This window comes from Vanellus vanellus (assembly GCF_965231255.1).
Source record: "Vanellus vanellus genome assembly, chromosome: 21".
Classification (NCBI taxonomy): Eukaryota; Metazoa; Chordata; class Aves; order Charadriiformes; family Charadriidae; genus Vanellus; species Vanellus vanellus.
Window position 1 is genome coordinate 5664713 of NC_138926.1, and position 17156 is coordinate 5681868.

Sequence of the window (17156 nt, forward strand, 5' to 3'; positions counted from 1 at the left end):
TTCTCCTGTTAAGCTGCCAAACCATAGCTCTTGGTTTACTGCAAATCACAATGCTGAAACTGGTGGGGTGTGCTGCAATGTTTTTTTAAAGGGGCAAAGAAAGGGAAAAAATAAAAAGATGACATTTACAGACTCAGTCCTTGTCAGATCTATGGATCACCAACACATTAATGAGTCTGTGCTTTATCGCGCATGCTATGAACAGAGAGCAGCTCTCATATGGCTGGGGAAAAATTTCCACTAGTTAAGCTAAATCAGGAAAAGACACGTTTGGTGTGTTACATAAATGTATTAAAAATTGGATGTCAAAAAGCCCCGTCTCTCCTTGCCCAAAAGCAACAGCAAGTTAGAAAATCTAAGTGTCTCTAATTTGTTTGCTGGCTGGATCAGCTTCAAAATTCAGCGAATTCTCTATCAAAGCTGATGAGCTGGAAGTCCCTGTGGCTTCAATAGATAGAAGGAGGGAGGGGGCAGGCAGAGAAAGAGAGAGAGAGGAATGGGCAGAGAGCGTGAGCTTGATTAAAAATAAGGAGGGAATAGGAGTGTTTCAAACAAGAGTCTAAGCAAAGCAGTTAATATAACCCTTGGGAACAAGATTGTCTTCAGGATGTGAGTATCTGTTCCTTATCCTGTCCCCTCACGGTGGGTTTAATTAAATGATTTCTAATGATTTATTTAGTCATTTTTATTACAGGAAACCAGGTTGGCGAGAAGAAAATAACCATCTACAGCCCAGCAAAGTGGCAGGTAGGACTGGGCAGGACCCTGCCCAGGTTTCACAGCTCTGTCTGGGGATGCCCTTTCCAGCTGGGCACATCACGCCAAACTCTTGCAGCCTGCCAGGGGCCCTAACCCCGCTCCGGGCATCGCTACCAGCCAGGTAACATTAGCCCCCCTGCGAGGGGACTGCCTGGGAAGGGGAGAGCGGAGGGCAGAAAGACTGCCGCAGGCGTGCGCAGCAGTTTTGTGAAGACTAACTCCTCCCTGGTGGGTTTCTGGCAGGAGAGGGCTTTCAGCCACCACTGGCTCTCAGCAGGCAGCCGTGCACTCTGAGGGACTGCCCCATCCTTCCAGCGCCGTGATACCACAACTGGAAGTGCTTTATCACTGCCACGCTCCGATGGGAATTTGAAAAGCTTAGTCCCAGCGCAGCTTTCCTGGGTACCTCTGAAACACAAAGCTGCTTATTTACCGAGCTGTTGCAACAGGTCATAAAAGGTTTTCTCCTGTCAGACGTGGTTTGTGGAGAAGAGCTGTGGTTTTTGCCTGGAGGCAGATTTGGCTGCAGTCAGAGCTCTCTGTAGAGCTCCGGGAGAAGCACTGCTCCAAGAGGACCTGTGCGTTTAATGTGAACTCCCTGCCACATTTAAACACATCAAAACCATAGCTGTTGTAGCAAGGTTTACAGCGTTTGCTGCTTTTGCTCCAGCTGAATGCATGCTCTTATTAATGCAGATGGGCTTGCATCTGTCACTTCTGCTCTGAGTACGATGAGTTTGGGAAATGATTAAAAGGGCATTGGTGCTATGAGAGATCTCACTGTGGGGAAAATGCCATCCCGATCCCCTGCTCACTCAGCAAAAGGCAGCATCAAAGCTGAGCTGTCACTCGACAGGTAAGAAGTGGCAGGCAACATCCTTGCCAAGGCTAAAATTCACTGCTGCCAGACCAGGAGAGATTTCCTAATGCCAAAATGCTCTGTCAGTATGGGGTAAGATACAATACCTTTTGTTCTCTGCCAGCATCTAGAAGAAGTGGCAATCTCTGAGAAAAGGGCAGGTGTGGAGCTGTCAGCAGGGAAATAAGACAGGATGAAAACCCTTTTTCTGGGACTCCCTTTTTTTGTTGTTGGTTTGTTTTTTTTTTTCCCCTAAAGGAGGTTTGAATTTACCAGTAAACCCATAATTCCTCGGGCTTGTCTCACATAATCTCACCAGTTTGATATCTGTGGCCCTCACATGGTTATCCTTAACCTTAGCTGAAGCCAGAAAATACCACTTGGACAGAAAGAGGGTAAAAAGCAGAAAAAGGACCAATGCTGTGAGGAATCCACAAGCACATAGGCAAAAAGCAAACGCGAGTCTGAGTTAAGCGAACCCATCACAGAGGAACACGCACCATAAACCGAGAGGTGAATTATCTTACGCTTCCTCCCACACGCCACGCTGGGGAGAGATGGTGGGTAGCTCCTGACACGGGACTGTCCCCTTCACTATCCCTCCCAGAAGCAGTTGTTTGGAAAGGTTCATAGTATCCTTTTTTACCCTTTTCATGGGAAATGCTCCCATTTTGCTCCATCCAAATAATTTTGAGTACAAGTGTCTCCACAAGCTTAAGAACAAAAGTGTCTCAAGCTTGTATCCAGCACACACTTTATGCCCTGAATTGTCTCCTGCAAAGGAGGGATACTGTGACAGGACAGATATTGGCTCGAACATCACCACCTCGGGGGCCTGATACATTAAGACAAATCTAAATTATCTCGAGACACATTCCTGATGAAGTGAAACGCGGTGTGTTCACCAACCCAGGCCCAGCGAGAGATACTGTGACATCCATGCCACGCTTGTCGCTTGCTGAACACCTCATCTTGCAAAGGGGGGGTGTCTGCAACCCTCCGGCCCCCGCAGCAGCACCCCGAGCCCAGCCCTCGCCAGGCCACCGTCCCCAGCCACCACCCCCGGCGCGGCACGGCCACTCTTACCTGCCGGAAGCCGCTGCGTGTGTGCTGCAGGATTTTCAGGGCATAGTTGGATCGCTGGCCTTTGCTGTTGAATTCGATGTGGCCAGTGAGACCTTCCAATTCTACCTGTCCAAGAGAGAATGAGTTACAGCGCCCATCAAGGCACCAGGAGTGGTGGCCACTCGCCTCACGCACTGGCCATCCACCCTCCCAGCAGGCACAGCAATGCCACCCTCGCGTCTCAGTCCTAATTGCTTTTGGAATCTGGCGAGGGTAGCAGAAGATGTGGAGGGGAGCAGGAGAATCAGCAGCACGAGGTGCAGGGCTCCCCAAATTTCTTTGCTCCAGCTGCTTTGGAACAACCCCCTCCCTCCAGCCGCGGGCTACCACCGCGCTGCTCCGCGGCAGGCACGAGCTCTTCACTGGGCCACACCAAATCGCTAGCTGGGGATTCCTCCACAAAGCATCATGTGCTGTTTCACAGCACCAGGCCGGCGTTTAATGCAACAGGGCCGGGCTGAGCGCCTAGCTTCACTGTGCACATTCACCACTGCTCACTTGCTGCTGGAGCACCTCTTCAGTAACAAGGGCAAGCTACTGGGCCCCCTAGTAGCAGAGCCAAGGAAGCTGAAGGATTCTGCCGCCTCTGACTAACGGTGAGATTTAAAGCAGGGTTCACATGCATGGACCAAAGCGGTACAAGGTTCAGGTTCAGCTGAGCCTTCCTTTGGGGGCAAACAAAATAAAGGCTCTTGATATTTCTGTTGCATCTCAAGAAGGCTCAGAAAACACACTCCTCCTGCACGGTCAAGCACAGCTCTGACGAGTCACATTGATAAATTCCAACAAACTATTTTACAAGGCTGAAATTTCAGGGTCTGTTCTCATGCCAGAACTAGGCTTGATCAGTTCCAGCAACCACACTTTTGGGTTCAAAGGAGCCCAAACCCCTTCACAGGGAAACTCACATCTTGCCACTGAGCTCTAAGCAATTGTACTGCATGACCTTATATCAACCCAAGTTCACTCAAAACAGAGCTCAAATCACTTCAAAACATTCATACTTTTAAAAAAACCAAACATCGAATTCCAGTTTTCCTGCAGCAAAGCCTGAAAAACAGTTTCATGTCGTTCCAAGGCCAGTGACAAACCAACCTTCAGATCTCCTCTCTTTTCATTCCCACTGCTACCTTCAAACGGACCGACACTCTGTGCTTGAAAACTATGCCAGCATAGGCACTAGCATGTACATACACGTCTTTTGCTTCCAGCAGTGACGAGCACTAGCTCCTAACACACCAGCAAACTTCAGTCCCTTCTCACCATTCTCAGGTAGTTCATCAGGCTGGTGCCGTGCTGCCAGATCTGGGCAGACCCACAGGACAGGGGCTTCACACCGATCTCCTGGCTCCGGTTCAGCTCCTGCACGGCAGTCACCACGGCGTACACGGCATCGAACAGCAGGGCGGAAGAGAGCTGTGGGGAAAAGGAAGAAAAAAAATTGAGATGGGAGGACAAAAATCAAGCCTCCTGCTGCACCTTCAGGACCTTGCCACAAGCAGGAGAGTGCTCTATCCACAACCTCAGCGGGGGTCAGAAAGGAGCAAAATCCTTGGCGGCCTCCGTGCAGGCAGCAAGCACTGCCTGCCTACCATTCTGCTCCAGCAACATCCTGCATCCCATCTGCATCCATCCGAGGACAGGGAGACAGAAGCAACAGTATCCCTGAACTGCTGTGACTGTGTAGGCATCACTGGGGCAGGTGTGATCCCATTGCCAGCCCCAGTCCCACTCCCAGTCTGTTACGTTTCTCCTTCTGTTCTTGCTTACTTCCTTACCCTTCATGCCTCTGCTTGCTGTTCCTCAGGGTTTCTTCCATCACTATCATCTTTCTGTCTCTATTTGTCCCTGTCCCTCCCCATTCTTTTCTATCTCCGGTTCCCAAAGTAACTAACCCTTTCCAATCAAGGTGCGGTTTTTTGGTGCTTCGGTGATCTCTGATCAATCTGCTGGCCAGGGGGATCGCTCCTGCTAGCATCAGGTTTGTGAAATTCTTAAAATAGGCAGCTGGGGAGAATAAAGATCCTGTGACTGTACCCACAGAAGGAAAGACAACTGTGTTGCTTCAGCCTTCATAAGGCACCAGAGAGTCCTTCTTTGACCACTGCTTTGAAAGGCAGATCCACAAGAAATGAGGTTTTGTTAGAGCTGCTGCTCAAACAACTGAACCTTGGCTTTCAGACCCTGTAGAGACCATCCAATCCCTTGCTACAACCTCCAGTTTCCTGCTGGCTGTTACCTGCTCTGTAATGGCATTGCTGAAGGAATGTCCAGAATCACAGAGCTTGTCCCCTCTCCCTCTCATCTTTGCTTTGTTTGCCTTTAATCAGATTTCTCCATCCATCAAGCTTCAGAAACCATGTTTTTCGCCCATGCACAACCATTTCAATGTTTTTGATCTAGTTAATAATCAGCCATTTGCTCTCTCGTGGTCACTGTTGTGACGAAGATTTCACTTTTAATTATTGTCACCTCCTGACTGCTGGAATTAAGCTGTTGCAGCTCATTACTATCAAGGCTACATTTTCCTCATGGCTACTTCTGAGAGCACCCTCTTACCATCCCAGCTCCTGGCAATGAGTTCAGTCTCTAGCCTGGGGCTCCCTTCCCTGACCTTACCCTGTTGGTGACTTACGGCATTTCAGTCGTCTCTGCATCCCCCATTCCTCCCAAAGCCTGATTAGGTTTATTCACTTCTGCCAGTGGCCCTGCAGGGACAATCTCGCCCAGTTCAATCATCCCAACGAACCTTTGCTTTCAACCGCGTTACTAATTGGAACAGAGTGAGCCAGACTTAACCCTGCTTGATCTTTCTCAGATCAGTGGTAAGACCTCATTGACCACCATGCCCTGGGATTAGGCAGTTAACAAGCAGCACAAAACCTTAAAATCTACAAGCTGGTACAAGTTAAAAGGCATGATTCCAGCCTAATGCTAGCAAAACCCCGAACGCCAGCTCTAATGGCACCAGTAACCCTTCATTTTTCCAACGCTTGTACAGACTCACATTTGCTCTGTCACATTCCTCCTGCACTTACCAGTTTAATCTGTTTTACACAAATAGCATCCAGGGGCTTTCCAGCAAGCACTGAGCAACTTAACTGGCATCTGTCAGTCTCGCACCTGACGCTTCTCCTATGCAACGGGTCATCTACGTGGAGGGCTTTCTGCTAATAATAAGGATTGACTGGCTCCAGAGCTATGAGGTTTTATTACAGCTGTTAAACTGTAACACCAGAGGAGCTGAGCGGCCTGAGGACACACAAGGAATGGGTGGCAGAGTGGGAACAGAAGTTGGGCATCCTGGTCCTGTCCTGCCTCAGCGATGAGATGCCACAGTTCCCTTTGCAGCAGCAGCACGCCTCTCTCCTGCACTTTTTCCCTTCTGTTTGGGGGTAAGTCTGCTACTGTTTTTTGCTTAGTATTCACATCTGACCTAAACATTCCCTGTCCTGGGAAGCATTTTCCAGAGCTTCTTAAAGAAGCTGATACAGCCTTCTCCCTACCTTTCTTTTTTACCTTTCCTAATAGGACTGCTCCAGCCTGTCCTGTCCGTGGCCCCTGTTCCATGGAGCTCTTTAGCATATACTTAATTTTAACTGTGGGCCGAATCCCATTCAGGTTCCAGGATACCGTACACAATTAGCAATCCCTTTCCCAAATTAGGAACCAGCTGGCCAAACAAAAATGTTACAAGAGCAAATGCAACCCCTCTGACCCCAAAGTTTCACCATCTCATACCAAATCAGAATATTGGCCCAGCATTTTTAATTTTCTCCTGTTGGGTTTTCATTTCCATTTTCCCTGAGCAGTTAATGATCTCTTATTAGCTGGTGAGCAAGAGACTTGTAGATCTTAGTGAAGCATTTGACATTATTGATTGGAATATTTTACTCCTTAGCCTCAAACAATTTGTTAGGATTTCTGGCAGCCCCTTTATGATTTCAAGCAATTTAGGGATTGGGGAGGGGGTTGTGATGCACAGGATCAAGTCTTCTTGGTAGGGAATGGGAGTACCATACTCTCAACATACCTTTTTTCATTTAAAAAAAACCAAAACCAACACAACTCTCCTCAGAAGCACCCCATTTCCATTCCTGATGCTGCTTACTACTGATACCAGCCCTTCCCTGCCCCACCGGGCTCAAAACCAGGCTCCTGTGCCAGCCTCTCAATTTCGTGGGCCCTGGAGCACGGCAGGGGAGCCTGGCAACACAGCAACACGCAAGCAAACAGATCTGTGCCCCTCCTTTTAAATACCTACCTACTACCTATCTCGACTCCCCCTTCAATCTCTCCTGAGCAGCCACCAGGACTCACACCTAGGGAGGTTCATGGCCTTCACTCTGTTCACTCCTCTCTCCTCTGGTATCAAAATCCTCCAAGGCACTCCACATCTTCCCGTGGCCGCTGGTGTGGGATCAGCCGGCTCCACTGCCACCCGCAACCCCGCCAGCAGTGCTGCCGCTCTCCCGTTTGTCTCTCATCTCGACCCAAGGCAGTATTTGCTGTGTTGCCCCGCACCACCGACCCAATAGCCATCTCCCTCTGCCACCATTCACTCGGTCACACTAATAAATCGTATTCAACACAGCAAGGCGATTTGGGAGGGAGGCTCTGTGGAGGAGACTGTTCATAATTACAGAGCATTGGAGTGCAGCAGCTCCTCTGGGTTCTTTGGTCTCTGGCTTTCGTAGGTAGGCAAGTGTCTTCTCACGAGGTTAACTGGGGGGGGGGGGGGGTGGTTAACACAAGCTCGCTGCTTCCAGCTATCTCCTGCAGCCCAGAAAGCTCAGACGAGCACTGGGCCATTTCAGCACACCCACTCCACCTCCCTGCAGGCTCACCTAAGTTAGCGGTGTGTTCAGAGAAGCTGCTTGACTTTGCACTGGAAGAGATGCAGAGCAGCCACACGGTCTCTCGTGCCTTGGGGCCATAACCTTCAGCAGAGGAGACAGAGCTGGAGGCAGCACCTTTTTAACTTCCTCTACACAGATTGAGCAAGCAGGAACTGTCACTGCTGTCGTGTATGTCGCCTCAACTTTCTTCATGTCGCCTATAAAATCTCTCACTACCTTTTATGTTCTCATTTTAAACCACAGCTTTGTCACTCTGTCACAAAAAGCCAATTTGCCTGTTAACAAATTGATTCTCTTCCTTGCGTGCATCATCTGATTTGTGCAGATCCCTGTTGTTTTTGTACCATCTCTGCAATGTAAGAGCTCTGAGACAGGCTGCACGTGAAAAACTGGGGAAGCTCAGCAGTGGTCCTCCACTCGCAGGTTCATGGGTTGCAGGGGACTCCCCCCTGTCTTTAAAGCCTAATTTATGACAACGAAAGTTGCTGATAAAAATTGCTACTTGATGGATGCTTCATCAGAACAAGGCTCCAGAAAAGGGAGCAGATGGTGTGCTGGGCAGACGGGCTCACTGCTCCGTTCCCCTCGGCACAACAGTCAGCTGCGCGATGAGAGGCTGTAGCCGAGAACTACGGAGGTGTCACAGGGGGCAACTGTGACACAAGGCCCTGGGAACACCTCACCAACTAGAAAGGGTCAAGAAACAGATCTCCAGCCCTTGTGCACAGGTCCTGGCAGGACCATTCCCACCAGTGGCTTTAAGACAACTAACGTTATCGGATGCCCTGCGCCTTGGGAGCAGCGATGGCGCCTGAGCTCCACCCTGATACACTACAGCTCCATGCTGGATGCAGCACATCTTCCTCCCAACACCAGATCTGTCCTTCTAGAAACTATCAGCAGGTTAAGTATACTTAAGTGGGAGACCCCGCTTTATTTTTTATTTATGGAAATCTCCCACAGAAAGAGCACGTTTAAAGGTAAACTGATAACCAGGGAAATATGAACAGGTTTGGCTAGTCTGGGTTTTGTCATGTGGGGTTTTTTTTTGTCTTTTCTTCCTAAAACATTATCATCTGTATCTTTGCCCCCAAACATAACATAGAGAATTAAAACCATTAAAATCCTCTGAAATAGACTTTACAATCTGGATTTTATTCAATGACATAAACACTTAATTACAAACATCTGTTTTAGCCTAAATTCTAATTACCTAATCTAGCCATCTGTAATTTGAATGATTTTCTCTGATTTCCTTTCTTTGCAATGTGATTAATGAGAATGGCATTAGAGCAAGCAGCTCCCTCCTCCTTCCTCAGACGCCTTCTCAGCTCCAGCAAGAAAGCCCTGGGATTTTGCAGCTCACAGGAAACCTCCCTCCTGTCACTTCCAGCTGTTGAGCTTCCTTTTCTCTTTTTAGTATGAGCTATCCCACAAGATATCGTCTTCCCAGCACTAAAAGGGGAAGTTCTTACACAGAGAGATGTTCTCTGCCAGATTTCCAACAGCAGAGACAACACGTGGCAAAACGGCACTGGATTTCCCTTGCAGACACAGGAGAGGAAACCCATGCCCTGCCTGGGAATATTTCACTTCGCCTCTGCTCTGTATCTTCACTACCCAGGGCAAGGCACTCTTCTCATCACCTGGGGCATGGCACATTGGTGATGGGAGCCTCGCTACGAACATAGTGGTGAACCTTCGCATCATCAGGAAGAAATCACATTTTGGTTAAGACTCTACACTAGGGTTTGGAAGAACTGAAGCCATTTTCCAATCGTGCTGTGGATTCCCTGACTCTGATACAATGGGAAAAGTCACTTCTGTTCCAAGCCTCAGTTTCCCATTTGTACACCAGAAACACCCGTCCCTCCTGAGCAGCTGACCACAAGCGAGCGCACGGGGAGCTGCCCAGCACCGCCCAGAGCAGCCACACAGCCGGGGCTTGGGAAGGCAGTGCAGCCCCGGGCAGGTCCCCTAAGGACAGCAGGGCTGGAGCGGTTTAGATCAGAGCGCTGCAGCGTGGCCGAGCGCCCCTCTCCAGACGCGCCCTCCCTGGCCCAGGAGGAAGGCTGCGGTATGGCTGATTGTGTTCTATGAATGAATGAAAGGAGCATCCTGCTGGCTTAATATTACACTGATGGGTGATTTAGGCTCAGGCTCACAAACCAAACAGCTCCATTCAGCTCTGAACTCCTTCACTCTCTAAAAAAAAAAAAAAAAAAAAAAAGTGCTGCAATGGGGCATACGATTGCATCCTTCCACCTACAGATTTTGCTGGTTGTTCAAGGCAGCACAGGGTGAGATCAGTTATTTCTCCGTCACACCTGCTAAGCTCCTGTTCCTACTGCCTTCTGTTTGTACTATTAGAAGGAAATCTATTTCTAATGCCCCCAAACAGTCCCTGCAACTGTCATCCAAATAGGAAGCTTCCTGGTAGCAGTCCTACAGAGACTTAGCAGGACAGAGAGCACAGAGAGCAAGCTCACTGCAGCCGCCTCTGGGCACGGGCGCTGGGAGGAGGGCGAGCAGGATGGTCCCAGGCACATATTAACCGTGGGCTGAACTCCACGTCAAGCCAATAGGATGTGGACACAAAGGTCAGAAAGCTCCTTATTTTGCCCGCTTAAGAGCACTTTGTAGTGATAATAAGGTTTTCAGCAGTACACAGCTGCCTCGGCTTGACAAGGGAACTCTGAGTTCATTAAAAAAGATGCAAAGGGTTCCACTGATGGCATTTTCTCTCGCCCCCCACCCCCAGCTCCAGCCGTGCCCCCCTGCATCCCCGATTTGGCAAATCTGCTTTGCAAACCTTTCCATTGATGAAGAGTCCCTAGGGAAGATTTCACTGCTGATCTGCACACTCACCAGGGAGATGTTAGAGCACACAACGTAACACAACCCCTTGTCATCTGCCTAAGCCCAGCCCTTTCTATGCTATTTGTATCCAGAGTCCCTCTTTCACAAGCCATTTTCCTAGAGGTAAACACACAGGGACAAACTTCGCAAGGGAAACATTGAATGAGGGCTGCACCATCCCCTGTACTCACATATAAATATAACTCAAATTAAGATTAGGCTTGAATTTAAAGCTGTACAGCCATTTGAGTACAGACAAGCCTTCTAAAGCTGTATACCCACGTGGCTCCCCAAGGTCCCTTTGGGTGACCGCAGGCTTTCAGGATAGCTTTCATATTCTCCAGAACAGAAGACTCCCCTGTAAGTCCCAGCTTGACACCTCAAGTTCTCTCCTACCTACTTAACTCAACTAAGGTGCTCTGTCTGGTTCATCCTTCCCACTCCTGGACCACCATCTCCCCAAGAACAACAACCGTGAAAGCCAATCCAAGGTACAGCAGTATAACAGCAGCCTGGTGATATGCCCAAGCTCTTTAGCACAAGGGTTACCTGGATTAAATTAGCCAATACCATGTACCCATACATTTGAGACCAGAGTTTCTTCCTCTGCACGGTCTTCACACTGCATTGCCAGTGTCTGTTCAGAACCAGCCCACAGCACTTTTCACAAGGTTTTCCTGACAGACCATAGAACATTCTGACTCAGGGAGGCTGCAGACGATGGGAATTAATTTTACTTACTGCTGGCCCAGTAAAAGGAGCGTGATCACAGTTCTCCTGCCAGGACTGGTTGAGGCTCTGGACAAACTCTTGGAAGAAAGCATGAGACTGGTTGAAAATGGAAAATCCCAGGATGTTGACTCGGTCATCCAGCAGGCTGTCCAGGCGCTGCAGGGAAAACTCCTAAAGCAGCCCAAAACAGAAAACAGCATTAGGGCAGAAAATGGCCACCAAAAGCTTAAAAACCACTCAATACCCTTGAAGGGGAGATGGGACCACACAGCTAGAAGAACCTGCTTGTGGAACCTACCACCTCTAATTTGGGGCTGAAATCCACCTGCTGGCCGGTAAGGAAGAGCCTGGGTGCTAAGCACAATTCGATTCAGCATGCTGCCTGTCTCAGGCTTTTAATGAAGATGTCAGGCAAGTCCAGTACTTTATTGGCCAAGTTCCACAAAAAGACCAAAAACCCTCCAAAGTGGGTTCTGGGAACTTTTCACTTCTGAGCTGTGGTTCCTGCCAACCCCACCTGAGTGTGGTGTTATTCTTCGCAGCTTATAAACCAACTATTCTGACAGGAGGTTCCTTGTAACGCAGAGGTTACTGCAGAAGAGGGAGACGGATGATATTTTTCAGTTGAAGCCAGTAACCTGCTATAACTGGCCAGAGGAGGTCAACTCTGTTGTGGGAGGTCCAGAGCACAGAGCTCCTTGCCAAGCAATGCTCTCTTGAAGGCACTCCCATTAAAAGATCCCTGCTGTGTTCACCATGAAAACACTGCTGCGCCCAGGCATCACTATGGCAGAGAGCCCCAGACAGTGCGAGCACACTTTGGATGGTTGTCCATCCAAATCTGGGGCAGGAGGGATCCCCAGACCACTGAGACCACCAGACTGTGGAGGCCCATGTCTGGAGAGAAACTCATGTCCTTCCTCTACTATTCTTAATTTCCTCTGAAAGCGCACTGAACTGGATCCCAACCTGGTTGGCAAACATCATCTGCTGAGTGAGGCTGCTCTACCACCACATCTAATTCAGTGACAACACATTTAAACTGTTAAACCAGCTCCTCCCCACAGGGCAATCCTGCACTGCTCCTTTCTGCCATCAGGCACCAGGAGGAGATGCCACTCACAGGACATCCTGATGCCCTATGGAGGGTGGGAAGGGGCTCTGACTGTGGGCGTGGGAGTGGGGCCCATCCTCTTGCGTTTCTGAAGAGCAAAGTGGTAAGATGTATAAAAATGACTGTATAAAAAAATAAAAGCAAAAAGAGAGCTCTGTTTTGCTACTTACATCAATGGAAGCAGTTACATGACAAAGCCAGCTTCCTGGAGAAGAGTCCAGCCCTCCTTGTCCTATTAGCAGGAAATAATGGTGCCTTCCTCCCTAATTTCTCTTTCACTAATTGCTAAAAATGGAGTGAGAAGGTGGGAGTAATAGTTTCAGAAACTGCTGGATACCCATTCTCTTCCATCACTAATACGAATGTCTTTTGGCTCTGTGGACTATGAGATTTCAGCAAGTCGAGTCATTTTTTATCTTTCCTGCGTATGCGTGCACGTAGGAACAATGTCTGTAAATCTCTGAAACATGGAGTTACAAGACTATTCCAGCACGGCAAACTCCCACGAGAATGTGATCAGACACAGGATTAAGTGCATTTTGGACACAACCACATTAACGTTAGGTAACATGAAATTGCCTGTGAACTATTGATTCATTTGAATGATATTATCCTCCTGCCTTCCTGACAGGTTATCCATTTACCCACGGCATCCTGTCAACCTGCGCAATGAGGGCAGATGGCTAATGAGGACCCGGGCCCGAGGAGCTCCTGGATGCAAGCAGAGCAGCAGGAGATGTGTTAAGCCCCTGCAAAATACTACCTGCCCCCAGCCAGAGCTGGGAGGCAAATTGCACGGGGCACAACACGAGCAGCTGCCCGACTGCCCTCTTGGCTTCATTATACGCAGAAGGAAAATGAGATGTTATGTACCAAAACAGCCAAGAGCCCAAGGCTTCAGTCTCAGGTCAGACCACCCCAATCTCAAGGCAGCTGAAATTAGTACCTTTATTTATTACACCTTTTCTCCCCCGAAAACAGTTCTAAGCTTTTGAGGTTGCTCAGGCCCTGGCAGGTTTATCACACTCTTCTCCTTAAACAAGCAATTACTGGGGCTAGGAAATGAGCCCCGCTACTCTCAATTCACACGGGGAATACTGATGTAGAGGTGTGATTCGCCCCGGTCACGCAGCAGCCAGAAGGCTGAACCCACGGGTACCGTCTGCTCGGGCTGGCTGAGTGACGGGGTCAGTCCCAGCCCCCGGCCCGGCTCCCTGTGCAGCTTTCGGGAGGGACAGCCTGATTCCCTGGGGGAATTCCCGTGCCGCACCAAGGATGGAGGCAGCTGCCAGGGCTCACTGCCTGACAAAGCGTCAGGCAGACCCGGACACGCTCCCCCTGGAGTCAACAATTTGCTCTGGTTCAAATGTTAACAGCAGCTTTTTCCCAGCTCCCATTAGTGCTGGCTGGTCATTGCAAGCTTTGGTCTTTTTCTACAGCCAACGCCCGCCGTATCCGTCTTCTCCTAGGCAAGCCTCCAGCTGCAGAAATCCCCATTTCTGGTGCTGTCACGGTCATAAAGCATCCACCTCTGTAACACACGGGGATTGCATGGCCTGGATGCGACCCTTTCCCTGCACTGCTCCCTGTCCCTTCCCTCTGCTCCAGCTCCAACCCTCTGCCTTTAAATGTTTTTCCATCAGACGTGCACAACAGCATTCTGCAGACCCAGGTCAGAAACAAGTAAATGAGGCATGAGCTGCCTATGCAATGAGACGGAGATAACCCGTCCTTGGGGGACACGCTCCATTTGCAATGGGATGAGAGAGATTTGGTAAGGTCAGGCTTGCCACGGAGGGCAAAGGGGTGAGAGCATCCGGATACTCCAGTAGCTGCCGGCTCAGCTTCTGTCCCTATTTGGTTTTTTTCCTTTCCTCCACGGTCATTCACCACGCTTGACATTTCCAAACCCACGCTTTGCAAACACAAACTCATTTGCCATTCAAGGACCGCACCACTCAGCTGCTTTTCAGTGCTCAACGCCTCATCCGCCAGCCCCGCTCCTGCCTCCCGCCCTGCCCTCCCGCTGCCAGCGACGGCCGAGCCTGGGACGCTGCCTGGCCAGAGGCGAGCGCAGCCAGGCAACGGGGTGCAAACCCTGCTCCTGGAGATGATCTCAGAGGGCGCCTCTCACCAGGTGCTTGCATGCAAGCGTCACCACATTTCCCTCTCCAAAGATCAGACTGAGATAGAGAAATACTGTTCGTGTTGGAGAAGTGAGAGACTCGGACACGCGAATGGCTCTCTAGAGGGTGCACAGGGATTTGGTGTCAGATTCACAGATTTCTCATTGAGACATGCCGAAGCTGACTTTTGCCTAAGTTAGGAAAAATTTTAACCAGTCCGAGCACAGCTGTAGTATACATAGCTGACCTTGCCTTGACTGCTAGGCAAAGCTGGCGGGGCTAGGGCTTCCACAGCTTCCCAGCCACCCTCGCTCCGCTCTCCTCCTGTAGTTACTCTTCCTTATCTGCAGGGCTGGCTGGTGCTTTTGCAGGCTAGAAGATAGCTTTCCAATGCAATAACAGCAAGGAGCCATTAGGAAAATAACTCACACCTGTCGGCAGCTTCTGTTTAATGGGGGACTCCAGGCCCGGGTGCGCCCTGCCCTAAACCGCCCCCGCCTGCGCAAACACAGCTCCGTAACCACGTACTTCCAGGCAAGATCGGGGGACCCGGTGAACACAAGAAGCTGCGAATCAAAGAGATGGGTGCAAACAGCATCTCCTGCATTACCTCCTATTCCACTGCCAATGTTTTCTCTCCCCTCTTTACACTGGAACAATTGCAATAGCTGACCAGCGCTTTGCCCTCCGTCTCAGTCCAGCTCCTTTGCGCCAACCAGTGCGCAACCTGAGGCACAGAAGACCATCAAAAATCGTGCCAAGGCTAATTTCAGGTGCAGCGATGCCGGCTGCCTCAATTCTTCCCCCTCTTTTCAGTCTGTTTTTTAAAGCACCCACCAAAAGTCAATATTCTGTTTCATGAGATCTCGGAAGAAGTAGGCCCTGAGGGTCTGCAGCCAAAATTAATGAACTTTTACAGAGGAAAAATCCCCAGACTTTGCTCAAATTCTGCAGCAGGACCAGGCAATTACAGTGTAGATTTTCTGACTTCTACTACAGGGCTGCAACCACTAAATACGTGCCGTTAAATAACAACACTTAGCAATTCTATGGCACTCTATATTTTCAAAGTGCTAGGCACACATTAGCTAATTGAATACAAAGGGGTTCCCTGGGAGACAGCACTGGAGGAGTTATTAGAGGATGAAGTCACTCTTGGGTTTCTGCACTTCATGCGGCACTCGACCTGCATTCTCACTTTAAAGCAGCAGACAAAACCTATGGAGTGACCCGAACATTTAGATCATTGGGAGAACCTGGCTAATAAAAGCCACACAGCCAAGCTCTGTAATTCATGATTTTAAAGCCACGAGCTTGGATCTTCTGGCGTCACCAGCTGTGAGTTAGGATCGGAAGATTTACAGGCTGTAGCCTCCATTCCATTAGGAACATAAACCCATAAGGTGCAAGCCTATTACTCAGAGCAAGTCTCTCGGCTCCAATGTTCGGATTGCATGCCAGCCGATCCCGACTGGGACTCGGCACCTACAAGCCCTCTTCCACCTCAGCCTGCACCGGTGACAGCGCTCCCGCAACTCCGCCGTTGGGTTTCTGAGGGAAATCCCCCTCCTGCCTTGCCCGTTTCACTCTGGATTTATAACACAACAGCAGCAAGACGCTGCTCCTCACACGGTCACAGCACAGTGCCATAGGAATGTACAGAATCAGTACTGCCTTGCCCTGCGGGGACTCCTGCCAGGAAATTACTGTGCCCGTAATACAGAGGAGGAAACTGAGGCACAGAGCAAAAAATGGCAAGCAATTAAAAACCTGAGAGCACGATTCAGCCTTGGAGAGACATGGATTAACAGCATGCCTTACAACACAAAGCATCAAAGCCACAATTTGTATTTAAGCATGTCACTAATGAAATATCCTCTCAACTCTTCACCTAAGTGATCCACTCCTAGACGAAAGTAGACCCCATAAATGACGGCCAGGTCTTCCCTCACTACCGGCCACACTGACACCAATCACACCCTCCCTCCCAAGTCTGGGAAGAGGCTGGAGACTTCTGTGTGGAACAGGACAGCAGTCAAGCAAGGGATTGATTATTAGTGTCACAACAGGCTGCCTGATAAGCAAATGTTTTTTAAAGTGTGGAGCTGTGAACCCTCGAGACTCCCCTGCACTGCCACACTGTGGTCTCACTTCAGCGAGTGGCTCCTTGTAACTGCTCACCCCGCAGCGGCGAGACGGCCAGTTTGCTATTCAACGCTCTGCATCAGCTATTGAGCTCCTTCCAGCTTTATTGATTTAGCTGGTGATATTGTTCTGCATCCCATTTGTGTGCGCAGAACCTCGCTCCTTGACTTGATTCTTATCACATTTTTAATAACCTAGATCACCCGGGAAGCAGGGAGACAGCAACCACTACCTGCACACTGGAGGCAAGTATTAAGACAGGCTCATTTCATTTTTAGTGACTCCAAGACCTTCCCACACCCTGCTCGACCTCACACCATCCCAAGCCCTTGGAAGGAACAGGATTTGCTCAATTCAACCTACACTGACAGTAAGATGCCCCCCTCCCTCTCTCCTCTCTCTTGCTCACACACACACACGCGGCTATCTTCCTCTTTTAATTACTGCAAAGGCTTTATTGGATTTTTGGATCTGCTGATTAGCAGCCTCCAAAACACCCTTTGATGCTGTCGTTGCCCACTGCTCAGTAGGAGAAGCTCCTGGAGCTGTAATCTCAGCAGCCTGCACTGACCTCATTC

At 49.6% G+C, this 17156-nt stretch overlaps 1 protein-coding gene across 1 annotated transcript in view; it reads right to left on the minus strand.

Moving 5' to 3' along the window:
* The window catches only part of GRIK4 (glutamate ionotropic receptor kainate type subunit 4), a gene marked incomplete at its 3' end in the record, with an annotated part of 137213 nt that overhangs the window by 34679 nt on the left and 85378 nt on the right, over positions 1–17156 (minus strand). The window contains exons 7-9 of the mRNA XM_082493873.1: positions 11203–11364; positions 4007–4159; positions 2705–2809 (exon numbers count right to left, since the gene is read on the minus strand). Of these exons, the coding sequence (XP_082349999.1) occupies positions 2705–2809; positions 4007–4159; positions 11203–11364 (420 nt within the window). The remainder of the gene's footprint in view (positions 1–2704; positions 2810–4006; positions 4160–11202; positions 11365–17156) is intronic.